Source organism: Mesitornis unicolor, unplaced genomic scaffold, assembly GCF_000695765.1.
Source record: "Mesitornis unicolor isolate BGI_N332 unplaced genomic scaffold, ASM69576v1 scaffold14758, whole genome shotgun sequence".
Classification (NCBI taxonomy): Eukaryota; Metazoa; Chordata; class Aves; order Mesitornithiformes; family Mesitornithidae; genus Mesitornis; species Mesitornis unicolor.
The window spans coordinates 32978-53667 of NW_010202661.1; the positions used below are offsets into that span (position 1 = coordinate 32978).

A 20690-nucleotide genomic window follows, 5' to 3' on the forward strand; every position below is an offset into this window, starting at 1 on the left:
AATATTGTTTTATTCGTAAGGAAAAGGCTGTGAGGGTCCCTTTGCCCTTTTTTCACTGGGAGGTCAAGCTGAGCTCTGATATTTGACTTTATAATTATTTTTCTTTTGTCAGTAACAAAGGCCTCGTTTGTCAGATGTCACTGGTATCTGTGCAGTGTCAGTTCTTTGGCCTAGTGCAGCATGAAAAATAGTAGCTTTTAAAGCAGGTCTGTTCCTGAGAAAGGAGTCCACTTGGCCAGAGTCAAGTTGTAAAGACTGAGCGTGGAAAAATGCAGTAGAAGACTTTTTCACCAATGTGAACAAATGTGAGTCAAAATAAATACAGAAAACAGATGCAATGAGTAAGATGCCGTATTTAAAATCCATTCTTGTAGGGTAGGATTGTGATTGTGAGGATGTGAACTGTATTAGATGTGAACTTTACAAGTGTAAACTGTTTGTGATCTTAGATAAATCATACATAGATCTCTCATTAGTGTCATTAGTAGTTTGCTCTGTATTTGTTCTTCAACGCGCTTATGAAATAAATAGCTTTTTAGTTTTTGTAAATTCAGGTGGGCTGAGAACAGTTTAATACATGTAAGTGCTCTGGAAAGCGGGTTTTCATTTTAGATTAAGGGGGCAATATCCTTGACAGGTGTTTTCTGTTTCTGTTTTAATTAATATTCGTTGCAGTACTCTTTTTTTAGACCTCTCCTTCTGACACAAGCTTGGATTATCACCTTCAGAAATACTTATTCTTTAGTTAGATGCATGCAAAATTATTAATGCAGCAAGACAAATGAATGATGCATAGTTTATTACATGCTTGAAAATATTTAACAGACCTGTAACTGATGTAATTAAAATGCTAGTGGGAGGTTAAATGATAGTCTGCTCAGAGTTGAATGATAAAGCGAATGACACCATGGATTTTGAGAATCGTTAACAACTGTAAAATCATAGAATGGTTTGTGTTGGAAGGGACCTTAAAGATCATCTGGTCCAACACCCCTGCCATGGGCAGGGACACCTCCCACCAGACCAGGTTGCTCAAAGCCCCATCCAGCCTGGTCTTCTACACTTCCAGGGAGGGGGCATCCAAAACTTCCCTGGGCAACCTGTGCCGGTGTCTCACCACCCTCACAGTAAAGAATTACTTCCTAATATCTAGTCTGAATCTGCCCTCTTCCAGTTTAAAACCATTCCCCCTCATTCTGTCACTGCCTGCCCTTGTAAAAATCCCTCCCCATGTTTCCTGTGTGACCTCTTCAGGAAGGATGCAGTAAGGTCCCCCTGGAGCCCTCTCTTCTCCAGGCTGAACAGCCCCAACTCTGTCGGTCCTTGCAGGGAAGATGCTCCAGCCCTCTGATCATCTTCGTGGCCCTCCTCTGGACCCGCTCCAACAGCTCAATGTCCTTCTTATGTTGGGGTCCCTGAACTGGATGCAGTACTCCAGGTGGGGTCTCAGCAGAGCAGAGGGGCAGAGTCACCTCCCTCGCCCTGCTGGCCACAGCAGTAATGCTGAGGACCATATGAGAGAGAATGTCATGAGTCTTGTTATTCTTCTTCTGGTGGAAGTCTCTTGACAGAATGTTCACATCTTTTCAAACCTCAGCCACAGTATACCTTTTCGCAGGTTTTTTTTAACCATCTTTCCACAGTTTGGCCCTCTGCTGTGTAAACCTACCCACTTCACTGTAGTAATTTTACAGAATAGGGTTGTCCCCCACGTGTGCGTTAGTACCTCCTCCTACTCTGAAAGTTCATATGGAGCTAACGGACAAGTACGCAACCCTTTCAGAGCAGAACTGGCCATGCTGGTGTCTGCTTTCTTTGGCATCCCATACCTGTGGTTTTGGTTTGTTCACTCATCCTTAAGGGCCGTGCCGTGTCCATGCAGTTGTCCGCGTGCTGCTGGTACGTAGGGTTTCTGTTCCTAGCCTTTCCTCCCGCTTTGGCTGTCGTCTTCAAATGCTGAGTTGTTCAGAACAAGAACTGCCTTTAGATGTTTGGAAAACACATACCGCCTCGTAAAGCAGCTTGTAAAAACAGTCAAATAGCGACTTCGGTGCGTATCTAAGTGGAAAAGTAATTTTAAAATGCTGAATCTCTGTGTAGAGGCATCTTAATGAAATATAACATCTGGAAACAAAAGAGTCAGCACTTAGTGTGATCTCAAGCTTATTGAAGTTGAAGGACAGGTTCCTATTGACTTCAAAAGGACTCTCCTGAAATAAACTGGCTAAAATTTAAGCTATTAAAGAACTTCATTGGTTTTGAAAATTTTAGCTGAATTTGTTTAGACTTAGAGGGGTGAAGCAGACAGCATATGTTAATTGGATATAAAGATTTTATGCATTCCCTTTTCACTGTTAAAGTTTTTTTGAGCGTTTTACCTATCAGCATTGTAAGACCTCTGATTTTTATTGAGTAGATAAGTGCAGAATCTATTTATTAATTCGGAATCAAAATCCTTTAATGTCTATCCGCTGTATGTCCAGGGTGATGCGAACATGCGTGTTTGCTAAATGAGAAGTGCTCTATGACAGGCATTGTGGAAAGCACTGGTCCGATATAGAGAAAGGGAGCCAGAACCCACTTGTTTAAATCTGATCTTAACTGGGTTATTTAAAAACTGCAGTTTGTCTTCAGAACTGTGTTACAGAGATGGCTTTTAAATGACTTTTGGAGCAAAGCGGTGGTTTAAGATAATTGAAGCTAACTAAGTAAATTACAATAAATGTTGGAAACTACTTTTTCTACAGGTTTTAAGGTTAAAGATGTTTATGAAAGGTAAATTCATAGCATAGTTTTCAAGGATTAACTTGTGTTGCTTTTAAAGATGAAAGTACCAGCTTTTCGGGGTTAGACTGGCGATCGTGTGTAAGAGACAGCAGTTTCTTTAATACAGTGTTGCTTCCTTTGCTTCCTATCAGCATAAGGATTGAAGAAGTAAGTCTGTGCCAGCGTTCCGGGGCTGTATCAGACAGTACTGTATCAGATGGCTTGTCCTCATTCTGTCTGCAGAAGACTAGAATTTGCATTAGTTGCGTTCAAGTGTATGCATCTATCTGCTGTGACATCTAAAATATTTTATTTGGGTATGACTTAGTAGATAAATTTACAGAGTAGAATGGTCAAGCCTTGGGCTCTGTTCTGAAGCTCAAAACTAAAAATAATGGTGTGTATTCTCACTATTGACAACAATTTAGGGGAACATCAGGAGTCCTCCTGCATCTAATCATAGCCACTAGATGTATATTACTAGTCAAATAACTCCATTTTGGATTTAAATTAGATTTACTGTTAAATGGAGAAAATAGGAATGCATCTGTTATGAATTGGTGAAAATTAATGTCAGACAGTTTTCCTTTGATTTTGTTAAACTGAATTAAAATGGACTTCTGTGAAATTGCTGTCATTTTAGAGAACCAGTGCTAGCTTTGGATTGTACAGATCGTATTTTCAAAGCTCTGTTCACTGAGAACTTGTCTCAGACTACCAAGATAGAGCAGGTTCTGCAACTTTGGCTGAAATTGAGAATAAAGAAGCCAGAAAGACAGGACATTTCCAAGTGCTGCATGCTGGTCACTCCTTTTTTGGTTTTGGTTTTTGTTTCCTCCCTCCTCTCTTCTTTTTTTTAAAATATATATACATATATATCATTACACATCTGAATTAGCAAGAATACTGATGAGCATCTTTTTCTTTAAAGAAAACTGAAGCATTCACTCAGACATGGATTCTCATTCTGGATTTCTTTTTACAGTTAAGTTCCTTCAAAAACAGGCCCTGAACTTAATTCAGAATCTTAGTAAACATGGGCCTTCAGGACTCCATGAAACCCTCCTTTAGCGGGAGAAAATTTGCAACTATAATTAGTGAAATATTTGCTTTTATATTAGCTTAAGATTCAGAATGTCTTTTGGATATTCTAATCCATGTTTATTTATATGTAATATTCTTCAGCAGAAGACCCTTTTTTTTTTTTATTAAAAATTATGTAGGCTGAAATATGTGTAAGATCAAAAGCCAGGAACAGTCTGTTTCCATATAAAGGCATCTGTTTTTTCAGTTACTGCCCAAGTGGAAAATTGGAAAGAAATTGTTGTGCTGTCAGGTAGCTTTAGGGCATTACATAGCTAAAAATTGCACATATCCTTTTTGAGAATAATACACGTACGAAGATGAAGGTTTCAAAGAACACTGTGGGAGAGTTGAGTAAAACCACATATAAAGGATGTGTCTTTCCGATTTTTTAAAAAACTAGGTTTTTAAAGAGAAACATAGGCCATCATTTTGTAAACGTGAAAATAAATGCAGAAATAAAGCAGTTTCAAGTGAAGTGTTTAAGCAAGTCCTGAACAGGAAAGTAAATGTTCCCCTTGGAACACTCTCTGAATGCAGTTTCTTAACAATAAGAATATCCTGCTTTTGAGGCAGAGCGAGCAAGATTATTCATACTAAGGTGTGGCTTTATTGCACATGCAGCAATCTGTTAAAAGGGCAGTTTAGAAACTGCTGGCGTAACTGTATCTCCTGTACCCAGTGCCAGACTGTTTCTGCTGTGGTTTTCTGAGCTGTTATCCTGGTTTGTAATTCACCTCTCGATTGTACGACTCATCTTAGACTTTGTGTCTCAGATCCCAAAGGTCTGCTTTTATCCATCCATATGTGTGACTGTTCTGCCCTGGGCAATCTGGTCTTGTGGTGATTTTCTCCTACCACCAACAAACACTTCCAGCTCATTCCACCAATTTGTTCTCCTTTTTATTACATAGCATCTAAACAAAGAATAAGCTACACAGTTGACATGTGTATACTTGAAGGGATAATGTCAATATAGAAGTAATCATAGTCACAGTTTGGTTTTAGGTGCAGATATTTAGTGTACTACTATGAGCATTTATCTATTTAAGGGAGGACATCGAGGAAAATTCAGTATTTTTCATTTTGTATGTGAATTATACATTTTGGAGTACAAAGAGGCTGATGCAGGAAACAAATATATGAGCAGCTAAGACTTGAAAGTGTGCTGTGCTCATGTTTGACACTGCCTTTGTGACTCTTGGAGGCTGTGAGCAGATGAACAAGTTATTGCAAAATAACATCCAGGGTGAACTGGCCATATGGAGTAACAAAGCCAGAACTGTGCTTCCTGTCGTGCAAGGGCAAACATATGGCACGCTGCAAAGTTCACTTACCAGCTCAGGCTTGTGGCAACGTGTTTATCGGCCTGGACCTTTCCTATTCTTGCTTGTTTGCTTTCCACGGAGAAGGCGCCTCCTGTTTTGTTCCCAGTTTAGTCTTATTCCTTGTCTGTAGAGAAATGTCCATTCTCGCCGTCATTATCAGACTTTGGCTGTCTGTTTCCCTAGGTGGGAGCGGGTTTGAGAATTGCCTTTGTTTAAGGCTTTGAGTGTTGTCCCCTTCCTCCTTTTGTGAAAAGGGTGAAATACAGAGAAGTTCAGTAACTTCTTGTCTGTAAACAAATGGGCTGAAGGAGAGAGAAGGTTCCAGCCTCTCCTCCTCAGCAGGTTTGGTGAAAGAGGCTGCGGAGGAGGCAATAGAGTGCGAACTCAGTAAGTTTTCAGATGACTGTTTTATTGCTGGATTGTAAAATTAGGAATCAAATTAGCTGTTTCAAAACAGACAAAGATAAACAAAGCACACACAGAAACCAAACCAAAACCAAAGACTCTTTATTTTCCCTAACAGAAATAAAAATTGTAAAAATGGATGAGCATCTACTTCCCAAAACACTCTTCCTTAGTTCAGTAGAGTAATCCTTCTCTAAGGATATTGTTTTAAGGCTAACTTGCATATTGACTAAATTATCTGTAACCCTCCCTGCATTACAATGTGAGGCAATTAAATTTCATTTTCTAATGAACTGATTTTTTTTATTTTTTTATTTTTGTTGGAATCTTTTTTTTTTTCCAGGCTTCCTTAAGCCAGACTTAATATTGATAGAATGAAAAAGTTTAAGAGGAGACTTTCCTTAACCTTGCGTGGAAGCCAGACCATCGATGAATCGCTGTCTGAGCTAGCAGAACAAATGACGATTGAAGAGAACAGCAGCAAAGATAACGGTAAGCGTATCTTGCACTTCCCAGAAAATGTAAGAATTTTGTCAGGCCCCACTCCAATGAGTGTTGTTGGGTTTTATTTCAGTTTTCACGATTGCATGGACTTTCTCACTAACCTGTTCTTTTGATGTATCTTACATTTTACTACCCTGCATTTTTTAACAGGTTGCTACGTTGTTACTTGTTGGTTTGTTTTTCTTTGATATTGATCTGTTACACAGCTGTTTATCAAAAGCTACCTAAATTTATATTTTAATGTGGTGTAAATTGGTATTTTAATGTAGTGTGCAGCAAGGATCGTAGGTGTGCTCTTTCAGTAAGTAAACCCATTATCGTATGATTTCAGTGAGTCTCACAACGACTTCATATGGCTTCAAATTCAGTTTTTTCTCAAAATCATTATTTGGTAATATGATTGACAGTGATTGCCTAAGTATTGTAAATGAAAGTGTTTACCTTGTCATTGGTGATGCAGCGCACTAGTCTGAGAATTTTGTCACCTCTTCGTGTCTCTGAGTAGCGCTTCTCTCCAGCAGGACGAAGGTGACTCAAAACCGTTCAGGATAACCAGCCTGCTGTGTATTCTTATGCAAGTCTCTGGCTGATCCCATAAACGTACTGGCTGCTGTGAAGTCCACACTAATGACAACACCGCTTTTGAATGCAATCTGCAGTAGTAACAACTGGAAGAGATTTCGTTGCTTATTCTGTATCGTGGGCTGCAGCTTCAAAATCATGTTTCATTTTCTATGCTGATTAGTGTTATTTCTTGCTCTGCTGACATCTAAGATGTTCTCAAGTATGAAGTTACCTGAATTTTTCTTTTTCCCCCCACTTCACACCAATAAATGATTCTGTATTTTCCCATTGAAAACTGACAGAGCTGGGAAATTTGAGCAGAAGTAGAGGCAGTGGAATTTGCCCAGCAGACCTTTAAAACCCCATCCAAGATCTGTTGTATACCAAGCTTTTGAAAGCTGAATTTACTTTTGGCAAAACGAAGCTATTGATATTTTTTATTTTTACCCTTAATCCCTTGTATACTCATTACTATTGTCCTGTCTTCATCATGGGCCATGCCCAGTACTTTGGAAAATGGTGATTTATGTGTTGATACAACAGATCTACTCTGAAACAATAATCGTAGTATTTTTGCACTGATACCTACTGTGTACTTTCTGGGACACTGATGAGTTGTCTCTCATGGTTTCACTTCTATTAGCCGTTGATACCAATGCGTATTTTGTTCAGACCTCTATATACTTATAAAATATAGGTTTCATTATGCAAATAAGGGCTTAGAATACTACTCTCACACTGGGAAATGAGCATGGAAAATTGTCACCAGCATCAGTGAATGTGGTGAACTGGGTCACTGAATTGATTCAGTTGAAAACTGAATCCAGAAGGAGTAGAAAGATTTTATTTTAGACAGGATCGTGTTCTGAGTGCCAGCTCAAGGGACAGAGGACACAATAACTTGTGTACAGAAACATGAGCTTAGGCCATCTTACACTGTGTGTGAATCTACTTGCGGTTTGTATTTGAGAATTATCTCAAACAGCAATACTTAGATGTCTTCTGCATGCTTATTGCCAAACTTTGACAAACTTAGCTTTTTAGTAGATATTTAAAGTGATAAAAAGACAATTAAAGAACATGTTTCTAATTACAAATTCATTATTTAGCTTTTCGTGCTCATTTTATTTTGCTTTCTACGTGATTTCTTTGGCCAAAAGGAAGCTTACTTGCTGATATTGTGTGATATAATACATGCTATGCTTACAACTGCAGAATGCTCCTAATGCCTTAGTGGAGTATCTTTGGATACACTGAAATGTTGTTGATCCACTTGAAAGAGGAAGAATAATAAATATGAACTGTACTGCTGCTATATGTAATCTTTAACTCATAATTTTATGTAATTTTAACAAGTTTTACTGACATTTGCTTCCTTTTTCTGATACTTCTAGAATGCAGATACTAGTATCTGTCCTCTCTTTGATCTTGCAGAGATGAACAGAATACTACTTTGCAGATTTTTGTTTTCCTTTGTCTTCCCTTTCCAACCCTACTTTTCTTTAAAAGTAGGGTTGAGAAAATGCATGCTATGCCAACTAGTCCTGCTTTCCTAAAGGAAGCTCTAACTTTCCCACAGATCAAGATATTTTGGAAGGAGTAGTTTTCAGACAGACTGTAGGAATCGGGGTTTGGGCAACAACAATTGCTGGAAAAAACAGTCAGGAAACAAGTTCTCTCAAGTCTTGTCTCACAAGTGAAAGACAAGTTTAGTAGAGATCATAGCCTAGAAAAAATCCTTCAGTGGACGTTATTTTTTAAAAAAATTACAGAGTGCTTAAATGAGAAAGGTTTGCCTCAGCATCATAAAATCAGAGTGCTAAGAAGCCTGTACTAACTGTAAATGTCCAGCTGGGACACATGAGAGAATGTAGTCTCTTGAAGAATACTTTATAAAGGTCTTGAAAGTGCCTCTTTTACTGCGATGGTGCTGATCTCAGGAGGCAGGAGTAACCATCTCCCTGGTTTTGCTTTTAAGAAGAATAAATAAGTCCTTTACCCAGTGGAACACCGAAACACAAATGTGCCCAGTTTGCAGGCTTTGAATTTGTTCTTAAAGGAACTTTAAAAGCACAGTCTAGTAAATCAAAGGCAAGCCAGTATCTTGATCTACAGAGAATCAAAGTCAGGAATACAAACAGTCTTCAGAAAGTGGTTCTTCATATGTGGTTTACTTTCAACCGCTATTACATCATGAACTTGAGAAATGGGAGTTGAAGGGCATTGCAACTGTTCCTCTCATGCCAGAAGGCAAGGATAGACCCTGAGCACTGAAGGCCTTTACAGCAGAATTTTCTTCCATTGTTGTTGTCCAAGTCTGTGTTGTTTAATATTTTTTTCTTCTTAGCGAATCACCCATCTTGTGTCCTGCCATTCCATTCTGATGGCCGTGTTCACTGAAATGTGTAATTTTTGTACACACTAGCTTTTTTCTTTTCTGGAAAGCTGCTGTGTTACTGGACCTTAGAGGTCAGAGGCTACATCCATAGAAAACCCTATCTGTGCTGACCTGGAATCCACGCTCATCTCTAATCTGATTTTCACATGCATGTCCTGTAATATCGTTATTATAAAGTTCCTGTTCAGCACTGCATTTCCAGATGGAGATCACAGAGTACCAGGGACCTTTCCTCATAGTCACCCTTTTGCAATAACCTGTCTTGCTCAGCCCTCCGGCAAACATTTCCCTTCCTAGAACAATGGCTTCTGATTTCAAATAACTGCAGCTCCGATCCAGAGACCCACTGTCGTTAGCTCCAGCTTTGAGTGGGTTGTTTGAAGGTTTGCTTTTAAAGAGCGGTACTCCTAATGCAGAACAAATTGTCCCATTTGCAGTTCAGAGACGTAAAAATAGATGCATAACTTTTGATTTCTTCACAATGCATTGATGTCACTGAATCAGCTAACCTTTTGTGTGCAATCTCATTTCATACACAGCCTCCTTCATCATGTGATGTCAGTACAATCTGAGTATGCAGCACTTATCCATCAGCAGCAAAATGGGATTAGTGGGGATCAACCCGAACTGTTCGATGCAGTAGCACAGAGATATTGCATTGAATGCAGAATAAACAACAGTTTTGGTTTGGTAGGGTTTTTTTTTTTGGTTTGGTATTTGGTTTTTTTGTTGTTTTTTTTTTTGAACAACATCAATTTATTTAGTGACCAGAAACCTAGAAATAATTAAATCTGCCTAACAAATTATGTCGATCGTAATTGACTTCTGGGTGAGGAAGCATCGCAAAGTCAGATGCATAAACAGTAAAAATAGAGGGACCAGTGAAATGCCTAATATATATCTGAAGCCTTATGAACTGTGGACTGTATGAAGTATAGTTTGGACTGTTCTTTTCTCTAAATGCAGAAGCTTTTCACAATCTGTGTTTCAATATATAAAACCAATTAATTAGATTTGTTGTTTATTTTGCGTTCGCTCTTGACTCGAGCACACTAACAATGTGCCAGCTTGCTTTTTTGATTCTAAATTCTAGCTTAATATATGTATTGAGATTAATATTAAAAATACTAAATGGTAATTTGTAGCATTTGACGACTAAATTTTCTCCTGAAATTTTTTTCCTTGCCTGTGACATACTAATGAAATTTGGCTGGAAGTAACATCCAAACCATGCATATTTAAAGCCCAATTAACTGTAAAATTTATGCAAATACTTTAAATACTTATGAATATGCACTCTAATGAAAGTGAAAGATGTAGCTGTATTGTCTAATGTTATAAAATAAATTATCACAAGCTCCAAGTATGCTTTTAAGAATAATTACAAGATATGTTCAAAAATACATCCACAGCTCTTGCATTAATATATAAGTCACTTGGAAAGCCATTCTATATTGCCAGTATTAGTTTTGTATATAAATATATACACATATATGTACTAAATCAAAACAAGTGAGGTTCTCATAGAAATGGCTTCCTGAATTGTAAGAATAATACTTATCTCCATTTGGTCTCTTTTAGCTCAGTAATGTGATCATAGGATTCAGTCTCACAAACACTTGCATAATTTTTTTGTAATTTTACAGGTGTGAGTAATAATGGAAGGATCAGCCACAGTAAAGTGCGTAAGTGTTTTTTTAGGTTTAAGGCCTTAATGACTAGTTACTGCTCTGATAAGAGGAATGAATGTTTATCAAAATTGACACCTTGCAATCCTGTCTCAAGAACACCCAAATGTCTTTGTAGTTGTACTCATTTCATACCATCTTCAGTACAGCTGAGAAACTCCCATTCCATCCGCTATGTGTGGTTCCTTGAGTATGGAAGGAAAACAGTGTGTTGCAACATATTTTCAAGACAATGTTCTTGAATTGAAAATATGAGCACAGAAATACTTACTGGTAATAAATCAATACCATTTATCTGTTCTCACTGGAGGAAGGTATCAATATGAAAACATTGAGGGGTGGGAGGGTGAAATCCCCGAAAGTGATAAGCTCATTCTAGAGCTACAGATTACTGCAAATAACTGGCAGTTGTCACAGTTCAATACTGAACCTTGTACTGTCCCTTACACCATACTGATGATGTTTTTATTATAGTCTGTATGTGCCCTTCTGTGCTGTGGCATACACCAATTTTTGTTATTACTGTGCAGTATGGTTGCTCCATCCCACGTACGCTGCACGACATAGTGTTCTTTCTTCCCTTCTGTTTTAATTTGCTTCTTCCAACAAAACCTGGAGGCTCTGTTCATGTGTGGAAATGCTTATATAGTGAAATGAGCATGAAAATTCGGTGCCTGAAAGCATGCTGCAGAGACCTGTAGTCTTGGCAGGGGGGTGGGGTGGACACTCAGAAGTGTTTTCCTTCACAAGCAGAACGTTGATTTGGCAAAGGAACATGTTGCTTAGATGCAGAAGTGGACTCTAAATACACCAATTTACTGCTAGCGTGGGCTCACTGATGCATGTGTAGAGATTTGTTCCCAAATGGCATTCAGATGGACTTGTTAAGTACAGAAAAAGTAAAATAGCTGTAACTAGCCGGTGCCATTATTTATGAAAGTGGAGCGAAAAGGAGCCAGACGCCCCGTTTCCTGACTTCGTTGGCAGTGTGGCCTCTCCAACAGTTTGCGTTGGGAGCTACAGGGGAGTTGTGTGTGGGGAGGCGAGGATGAAGGTCAGGAATACTTGTATCTTGGCTACAGTGCTGGCTCACGTTGATTTAAATTGGACATGAAACAGTGTTCTGAAGGATTTGGTGTAGTGTAAGGCCTTCTGGAGTTCACTTTTAAAAGGCAGATCAGTAACTGGTGGTGTCATGCATATGGGATAGAGGTACGGGACTACTGTGCTTATGTTCCAGTACGTGTTCAGATGACCACAAGTACTGTCTTGAGAATTGCCTTTTAAGCAGTATGAAATATATAAATCTCAAGGGCAGACTTTTGGCTTTGAATATTTTTTCATTTGATGGTGATCCTCTTTGTCTCAGTACCTAGACTGAAGGCAAAAACTTACTGTATGTGAAGTCAGCTTTGAAGGGCTTTTTGTAGTGGTTTTTAGATGTCTTGATCTCATTTTTTGCCTTTGTGTATAATCTGTTGTTTTTGTAGTTTAAACAGACTCCTTGGAAAAATTTCTGTCCTTTTTGTCCCATATAATTAAAAAAAAAAAGTTTACAGGACATTACGGTGCTATTTTAATCATTGAGGCACTTAATTTCTGGGAGAAACAGAGTTTCTTTAGGTTTCTGCTGGCACATTTCTTCAAACGTGCTACCAGTATTTTTTGCCTTGTCTCTTTCAAGTGAATAACATTTGTTCTAGACATGACTACTGTACTCCAATGGGTTAATTTTGAGCAATGGGGAAACTCCTTGAGGTTCAGCGAAGTTTTTCATATTGTACTAGTCAATAGTTTGAAGATTTCATCTTCTTATTTAATGAATAAATACAGTTTTAAGTGGTTTTCAGTGGTTGCTCTATTTTTAGAGTGCCTTACTATTTTCCTGGGTAGCACATAATGGAATCCAAGGAAACAACCCCATAAAATAATGCATAAATATACAGTATTTTATTCAGTATTCCTCATGTAGCTCCTTAAGAGTACAGATATAGCAAATGTATAGCTGCTTCAGGTTATTTAAATATTTCTTCTATGGGAGCCATCACTTGCAATCATCTGATTTTACTGAGTGAGTCTGACAGCCTTACAGCAGTATAATTAAATATTGTACAGTGTAGCATACCAGCTCTAAGATGTCAGAAATTCACCTGCTTATATTCTAGGGTTTCTGAACAAATAAAGGGCTTCTTGACAACAGCTTCTTCAGGAAAGCAGTTTGTTCAAAATATTTCATATTGCAAGTCAAAAAAAAAAAAAACCAAAACAGTCTTTATTGCCAATAGACATGTAAAAATTGAGTAATCATGAATAGAGAATACATTCAGATTAGTTTAGTGAATTTGTAGTAGATGATGCCAAAATACGATTAAGCTATGTGACAGTAGCATTTGAGACAGTCAATATGAGTAATTTTTAAAAGGTTACAGTGGTGTATCGCAAGCTTCGTGAATACAGGGCTCTTCAGGTAATGAATATTCAGTTTCACATAGGTAGAGTTTTGACACTTTCCTGTTCTCTATCAAAATGGAAAAGAAAAAAAAAAAAACCAGCCTTGAAAGTTTTCTGGAGCAAAGGTGAGGTCAAGGTGGGTGGAAAAGAAGCTGCATAGAGTCCTGTCGTATCAAAACCTGTAGGTGTTTCTCAGGGCGTTTAGTGATATTTTGTTACAGTTGAGCCTATCCAAAGTGAAGCTACAGCTGAAAGTGGTGAGTGAAGTTTTGCCTCCACCTTTTTGTCAACACCTGCACTCTGCATGCCCTGTGATGATCTGCTTCAAAAATCTAAAAAAAAAATTACACTTCTTTTTTGTTGGGGGAGGACCTTGAGCCACCTGTTTGGCAGTAGCAGTGAATTGTGGCAGGCTTGCTGTTGCACAGAAATTCATCCTTACTGAGAATATGGAGCATGCCTGGGTTCAGTACCATTATATAGCTAAATCGGAGATTATATATACTAGGTCTCCAATATCTGTCCTATTTTGATTAGAAAAAAACCCCTCCTCTTGTGTGCTTTATTTGTATGAAATTAAAATATATATTTATGTACTTGTATGGTTTTTGTGTTCAGAATGGATAGTGGTTACTGAATAATACATTTTCTTGCAGACATAGCTCTATCAGAGGTGCTTGATTTAAGGGAAAATGTCACCATCTATGACAGGTGATTTTGATTCTTTATTAAAGCTAGTTGAAGCAAATATCATTCCAAAATTTAGGCAGTGAAATCTGAAAGCCAACTTGGGTTTTTTGTCACATAATTGATACACTCAAAAAAGAAAAAGAAAAAGAGGTAGTTGAACATGTGGTATTAGATATTCATAAAATGTGTTTTAAAATGCATTTACATTCCTAATGAAAACACTTTCTTTCTTTAATCCGCCAGCTGACTGACATGTGACAGAATGTCAGTTGCTGAGGCCTTGCATAGAAATGCCAGGCAGTTGTGCAGGCTCTCTGGCACTCAGATTAAGTAAATCCAGTTAAGTAAATCCGGCACAGGAAAGAAAGTGGTGGTGTGGTGCTTTGTTAAGATAGATGGACAAGGAAAAGAAACATTGGGGATTTATTGAAAAATTGCTTAACTTGGAAGTAATTTCAGGTCAGGGTTTGTGGTTAATTTAAGCTGCAGTTAAAGGAAAAAGAGACATCTTTATAACCTCATAAAACAGTTGGTTTTAACAAATTCCTTCGGCAGGCTTCTTGGTTATGTACACTATTGTTCTACTCGACTCTGGCAGCTCTCATAATGATAAAATTAAAAAATCAGTTCCATTTATGTTCAAGCATAAATTTCTGTCACTTCACAATTGAAAGATTTCAGTGACTCATTTTCTGTTCTTTTATGTTTGTTAGCATTGCTATTGGCATTATTTCAGACTTAGCAAAGGAGTGGTACCTTGCTTGTTACAGTATTTTCTTTTAAGTATATATGTATGTATTCTAAAACAGATAATCAATATGGTCTACCAACTCTTACAACGTGAATAAACCAAGCCGGCTGTTACTTAAAAGTATTTTCTTTGAATGGTGCTGTTGTAGTTCTTTTGCATTATGCCAATAATAATGGAAGTTTGAATGATAGGATGCAAGAAATACGAGAAAACGATCCAAATTAAATAAACCAGCAGCTCAGCATTTGCCAAACTTGAAAATCAAGTAATACAACAGTGCAGTCACCATGCATTGCCCAATTTTAAACCTTGCTGAAGATGCACACTTAGCAGGATAACATGAATGTGGCATTAAAAAAAACCCAACTGTGTTTGTGTATATGTGTTTCTGTGTGTGTGTACATATATGTATATAAATTTGTGAAAAGCAGAATATGTATTTCAAGAAGTGTTCAGGGGCATTGAAAAGAAAACCACGTGTTCATGCTGTAAGCCAGTATATTTCTAAACATTCTCATTCAGAATATTTCTGTTAACTTTATTCACATTTAAAGACTAAATTTTCTCAGTAGGTTTCATAAGAAATTTAAGAATTAAGCTGACATTCCTTGAAGGATGAGTGAAAGCTGAAGTGTTTTGTAGCCAAAGTAAGAAGATAATATATAAACAACTGACCAAATACAATTTAAAAAGAACCACTGAAAAGTCTCTTTTTCAGCTTGCTTTCCATATCTACAAATTTTATCAGTTTGTAACTACAGATTATAGAGCAGAGTGAGGAAAGAGAGCTAGAGATAAATAATGAGTAAGGCCCTTGCTGGAATGGTGGTGCCAGCAGCAGCCAACACAAGCAAACTGCTCGGGTGCCACAGAAGCCTTGTGCTGCAAGGGTGGCTGGAGATCTGCTTGTCTGTTCTGCAGTCTCTGAGGAAGGCAATTAAGGGCAAGTCTAAGATTAGAGCCCAAAATATAACACCATTTCCTCAGAGTACTCCACCGGTTTCTAGTTCAGAGACTTCCTGAACTAGGCAAGTCTTTGTGCAGGTAGTAACCCTGAGCAGATTTCTTGCTCAGTCTCCCCTGGAGTCGTGTGAGCTGCTGTTAGTCACAGCGTCCTGCGGTGAGGAGTTTCCACGGGCTGCACAGTGTGAAGAACCATCTGCAGCCTGCCACAGGTGGTGTTTCAGTGACCCTCTTGTGCTGGAGGAGGAGGTGGGTGCAGCTGATGCGCTCTTCAGCCCTCCTACAAGGCTGTGGGCTGTGTACCTTCTGCAGTTTTATTCTGTTAGAGAGGAAAACCAGAACTGAACCAGGCTGGAGCACCTACTCTACAAGGACCAGCTGAGAGAGCTGGGGCTGTTCAGCCTGGAGAAGAGAAGGCTCCAGGGGGACCTTATTGCAGCCTTCCAGTTCCTGAAGGAGTCCTACAGGAAAGCCGGGGAGGGACTTTGTGCAGGGGCAGGTAGCGATAAAACAAGCGGGAATGGTTTTAAACTGGAAGAGGGCAGATTCAGACTAGATATTAGGAAGAAATTTCTAACTGTGCGGGTGGTGAGACACTGGCACAGGTTGCCCAGGAAAGTTGTGGATGCCCCCTCCCTCCCCGGAAGTGTTCAAGGCCAGCTTGGACAGGGCTTTGGGCAACCTGGTCTGGTGGGAGATGTCCCTGCCCATGGCCCTGTCCATGGCAGGAGCGTTGGACCAGATGATCTTTAAGGTCCTTTCCAACTCAAACCATTCTACAATTTTATGTTTCTATGAACGGTGGATGCTAGTCAAAATGCAGGTGACCCCTGCACTTGCATAAGGATTTTTTTGGTGTTTTTCTACTCCCCTCTTAATAATCCATTTTGGCTTCAACTGGATATTAAGCCAACAATACCATGAAAATACCTACTGTGCTACCGGAAACACCTCCATCATGTCTGCTGAGCCTTTGAGTGGTTACTGAGTTACATTTACCAAGTACAGTGACACTAACATAAGGAATGTTAGTGAGTTTTATGTAGAGAAACATTTTTAAAAGACAAACCAAACCTGTAATCACAGAGATAAAATTATAAGCAACAGTTTATAGATGTATGTAGTAAAGGTGTTTAACAGTTTTGACTCATATTATTAAAGACCAGGCAGTTACATTATATTCACACTTTAAAAGCTGCGGTGTTGCTCCTTAAATGTAATGTTTCAACATACTAATAATCCTGAAAAAAAATGTATTCTTTACATGAATGGAATTAAGTTGTAACTTTGAAAGAAGTATTAAGGAATCTTTGGACAGAGGGAGTTAAATATATTTTTAAAAGCAATTTCTTTGTACTCTTGTGTTTCATAAATGCAGAAAAATAAAAATAAGCAGTATTTAAAATTCATTTCCAGCAAGAGTTTGCTTGATCATTTTCTATATTAGTTTCTGCTCTTGGCTGTTACTGTCACAGTCACAGGGAGGAGGCAGCACACAATGCAGAATTCATGTGAACATTTCTTTAAAAGTTTCTTGCACACAAGAATGCAAACTTACCTGTACCTACGAAAATATTGTTCCAGACTGTGAGTTTGTATATAATACCATTGTAAAAAGAGAATGACGTATGATCCTTCCTTTTCGCAAATCAAGGTGTACTGCAATTTTAAAAAACACTTGTAATCAAGTGCTGTTAATACTTGCCTAAGTCAGAAATATACTGGTAATCTGACAGTTTCTGTAACCTTCAGTTCGTTGTCTGTTGGTAGTTACGCCTGTCCTACTACATGACCTAAATTATTGTTGCTAAATTTTATAGTGAGGCTCCATAATTTAGAACAGCACTTGCAACAGTGCAGGAAGGTAACAGTTGCCTATGATGGCAGAAGTTATTTCTGTATAATTTGATCTTGTTATATTAACCATTTGTCTTCCATTTTTATGTGCATTTGCTGTTTGCTTATTAATTTTGTCTGTGTTTATCCTTATAATTGAGCTGAGCTCTTTATTTTAAGGTACTTTAGGAATTTAGTTTTAAACTGCAAAATATGTGCACATCTACTAATGCCATGAGGAAAGTAGTTTTTGTAAATAATCATCTCTGTTCATCACACTGACATATTTGTAATGAACATAAAACTCAATCTCTGCTTGGTCACTCAGTGTATTTATAAACTCTGCCCTGTTCTACATGCAACACAGTTCATGGAGATAGATTAATTTTAGCATGAGTAGTGTTTGAGACAACAATGTTGCCATGGGAGATACATTTTCAGTACCAAGAGCATCAGTCTGTCTCGGCACTTTGCTCAGGATCTAAGTTACCTTCCAGAGCGTAAGGCTATTGACAGTAGTGTCAGATATAAGAAACGTGAGTCACTTTTAGCAGTACATTTCCATACTAATAAAACAAACTTAAACATTTCTTCCTAGTTCTATTCTTAGGTCTTCAAAACAGAACAAAAAAAATAGCTTAGAGACTTTTGCTTTGCTTGACATATCAAGGCTTAGTCAAAGGGAAGAGTTTTATTTCTCAGATTCCCCCCCCCCCAAAATACCTTTTTTTAATAAAAGATTAGTTTTAGAAACAATTACAATGAAGTAGAATTACATGCTTAATATATATTGTTTATTGCTTATATCAGAAATACAAATGCAATACTAATTTAAAAGTTAAGCAGACTACCCACTAAATCCCACCAAGCATTGTAGTTATAACCAGTGATGACTGTCTCAACAGAACAAACTAGGTACCAATCAGGTATTTGGATTTTTAGCGTCACCATTTGTTCAGCACTCTGTGTAAACTCTGTGAGGTTTTCAGTCTAGAAACTACAGCAGTTTCAAACCAAAGATTAGTAAGAAAGTTGGAAAGCGGAAAACTAATTTTAAGATATAAAAAGTAAAGCAGTAGTTGTGCTGAATGTGAACCTGGGTTTCATGTCATGTGGAAGTGGTAATAGATTCTATTCAAAAATTGATGAATTTGTTGCCTGCTGCCATAGGATGAAGGCCCACAGCAAGGTGTTGATACCACTCTTAAATTAAAAGAGTTGATGCAACGTATTAAAAATAAGGATTTGGGACAGAGATGTGCAGGGTTTTGAAGGTGAGGACACTGATTGCACTTCAGGAACATATATGTAGACATACGGTATATTTTTCCCCATGTTCACCCACTTTGAAGCTGTGTTTATGTAGGATCCTAATGGAGAGATGCAGGCAAGTTTGAACACTGCTGTCATGTCTTTTCACATTCTACTTTCTGCCTGAAGCTTTTTTCTTAGCTTTTATTTTTTTCCTGCAGCAGCTGAGTTAAAGTGATTTTTTTTTTTGTCCTACTGTATTATTCATGTTTATATGCAAAAATTCCTTGCATAATTGTTTTTTAAAGTCACTGGTCTGTCCTTGGGTAGTTCTGTCAGTATACTTCTGTCTCTACTTCAGACCAATCATCATAATATGTATCCAAAAGGGGTTTTTTACGTGTGGAAAGGGACAGGGTTCCCTTCAGGATTCTGTTTTCCTTAAGTTATTAGGTATTTGTTGCTGTTAGTTTCCTTCACCAGTGAAATTCTGATAAATTTAAAATTCTGATAAATTTAATTTAAGATAAATTATTCTAGCTGTATTGTTCTTCATGTCTTATTTTGGAAAGAAAAGCAGTATTTTGGGGTCCCTGCATGTAAGAATAGAAGTTGGGGTATGTGGGTGCTGGTTGGCTCTGACCTACGGATACATTTTTTATAATGAGATTTTTTCTTCAATTTCTTGTATGAATGATTTGATCAGTGGTTCTGATAAGTCTGTTCTTGTGATTATCAATACAAATTGACTTCTGTTCTGCTTGTTGAGGTAAAAAAGTCTCTTGTGTGTTTAGAGTTAGACTGCTTCCAATACCACAGCAATCCTTGCGTGCTAGTCCACCTGTGCAGAATCAGGCTGCTGAGGGAACACAAACGCTTAATTTCTATGCATATTTGTATATCAGAGTTTTAAATTCCTAATGTTTCATCTTTTTTAGAAAGTCCCTATCAATAATAATAAATAAAAAATTTACAAGCCTGGCTTTGAGTCTAAGTACAGTGAACTGTTTGAGAAACAGACCAGTAGAAGGCCAAAATAACTAATTGAATACTTAATTATTCTGATATCCTTTAAGTTAAGAACTGTAATTGTGGCATGACAGCTCTGGTGGGTATAGACAGGTACGTTTCTTTATAAGAAGTTCCTGTAGCAAGGCTTTGCTACTAGCGATCTGCAAGAATTTTGAGGGACAGTGTTTCCAAAGGCTTGCGGTTGAGTTTGCTCATTGTGACAGTTGATCTAACAGCTGCTCTGTTTAAATTACTGTAAAGATGAAACATTGTGCAATAAGACAAATCATTAATTAAAAAAATATGCCCAAATTGCAAGCTACGGTATGGTTTTATTCGCATTTTTAGACTGTATTTACTGATCCAGCAGCAGAGTGATAAAATTTAACAAAATAATAAAAGTATTTAATGCCATGTTTTGTGTTAATTGGTTAATGGAGAAATGGCAGTAGTATGTTGGTCTGCTGTTAGTATGAAAGAGAATCTGACCAGAGTGGTGATTTCCTGTCTAGTAACTGATTTTTTTTTTTCTTTTTCCCTTTTTTTTTTTTTTTTCTCCTTCCTTCTGGCAGAATCCTGACCCTCCTGCTTGCTTGTGGGAATGAATATTTTGATCCTTGTGAATGGTAGAGCCCATTGTGAAGAATGGCAGGCCTCCAACGTCTCACAGCATGCACTCATTTCTCCACCAATACACAGGATCTTTCAAGAAGCCCCCTTTACGGAGACCACATAGCGTCATAGGGGGCAGCCTCGGCTCCTTCATGGCAATGCCCCGAAATGGGAGCAGATTAGGTAATTTACTATGTTGTTTGTTTAAGTTTATTTTTCTGTGAAGAGTAATGTCTGTATTGATTCTTAGCAATGATATTGCTAATACACTAATGCTTTAATAAATCTCTGAGAATGTAATAGCCTTTTTCTGGTTGTTGGAGAAGCTTGTTTTTAAGGTACTGAATGTTTCTTAAAATTTTCAGAAAGAAAGCAATTACAAGAACAAA

The 20690-nt window shown here is 37.9% G+C and overlaps 1 protein-coding gene across 4 annotated transcripts in view; it reads left to right on the plus strand.

The window, feature by feature from the left end:
- The first annotated feature begins 5956 nt into the window (after positions 1–5956).
- The window catches only part of CDK17 (cyclin-dependent kinase 17), a 53873-nt gene continuing 39139 nt past the window's right edge, over positions 5957–20690 (plus strand). The window contains exons 1-3 of one of the 4 annotated variants that reach the window (XM_010190469.1): positions 5957–6074; positions 10695–10733; positions 20320–20484. In XM_010190469.1, coding sequence (XP_010188771.1) covers positions 5957–6074; positions 10695–10733; positions 20320–20484 — 322 coding nt within the window. The remainder of the gene's footprint in view (positions 6075–10694; positions 10734–20319; positions 20485–20690) is intronic. The other 3 variants (XM_010190471.1, XM_010190472.1, XM_010190473.1) reach the window with 3 other exon arrangements.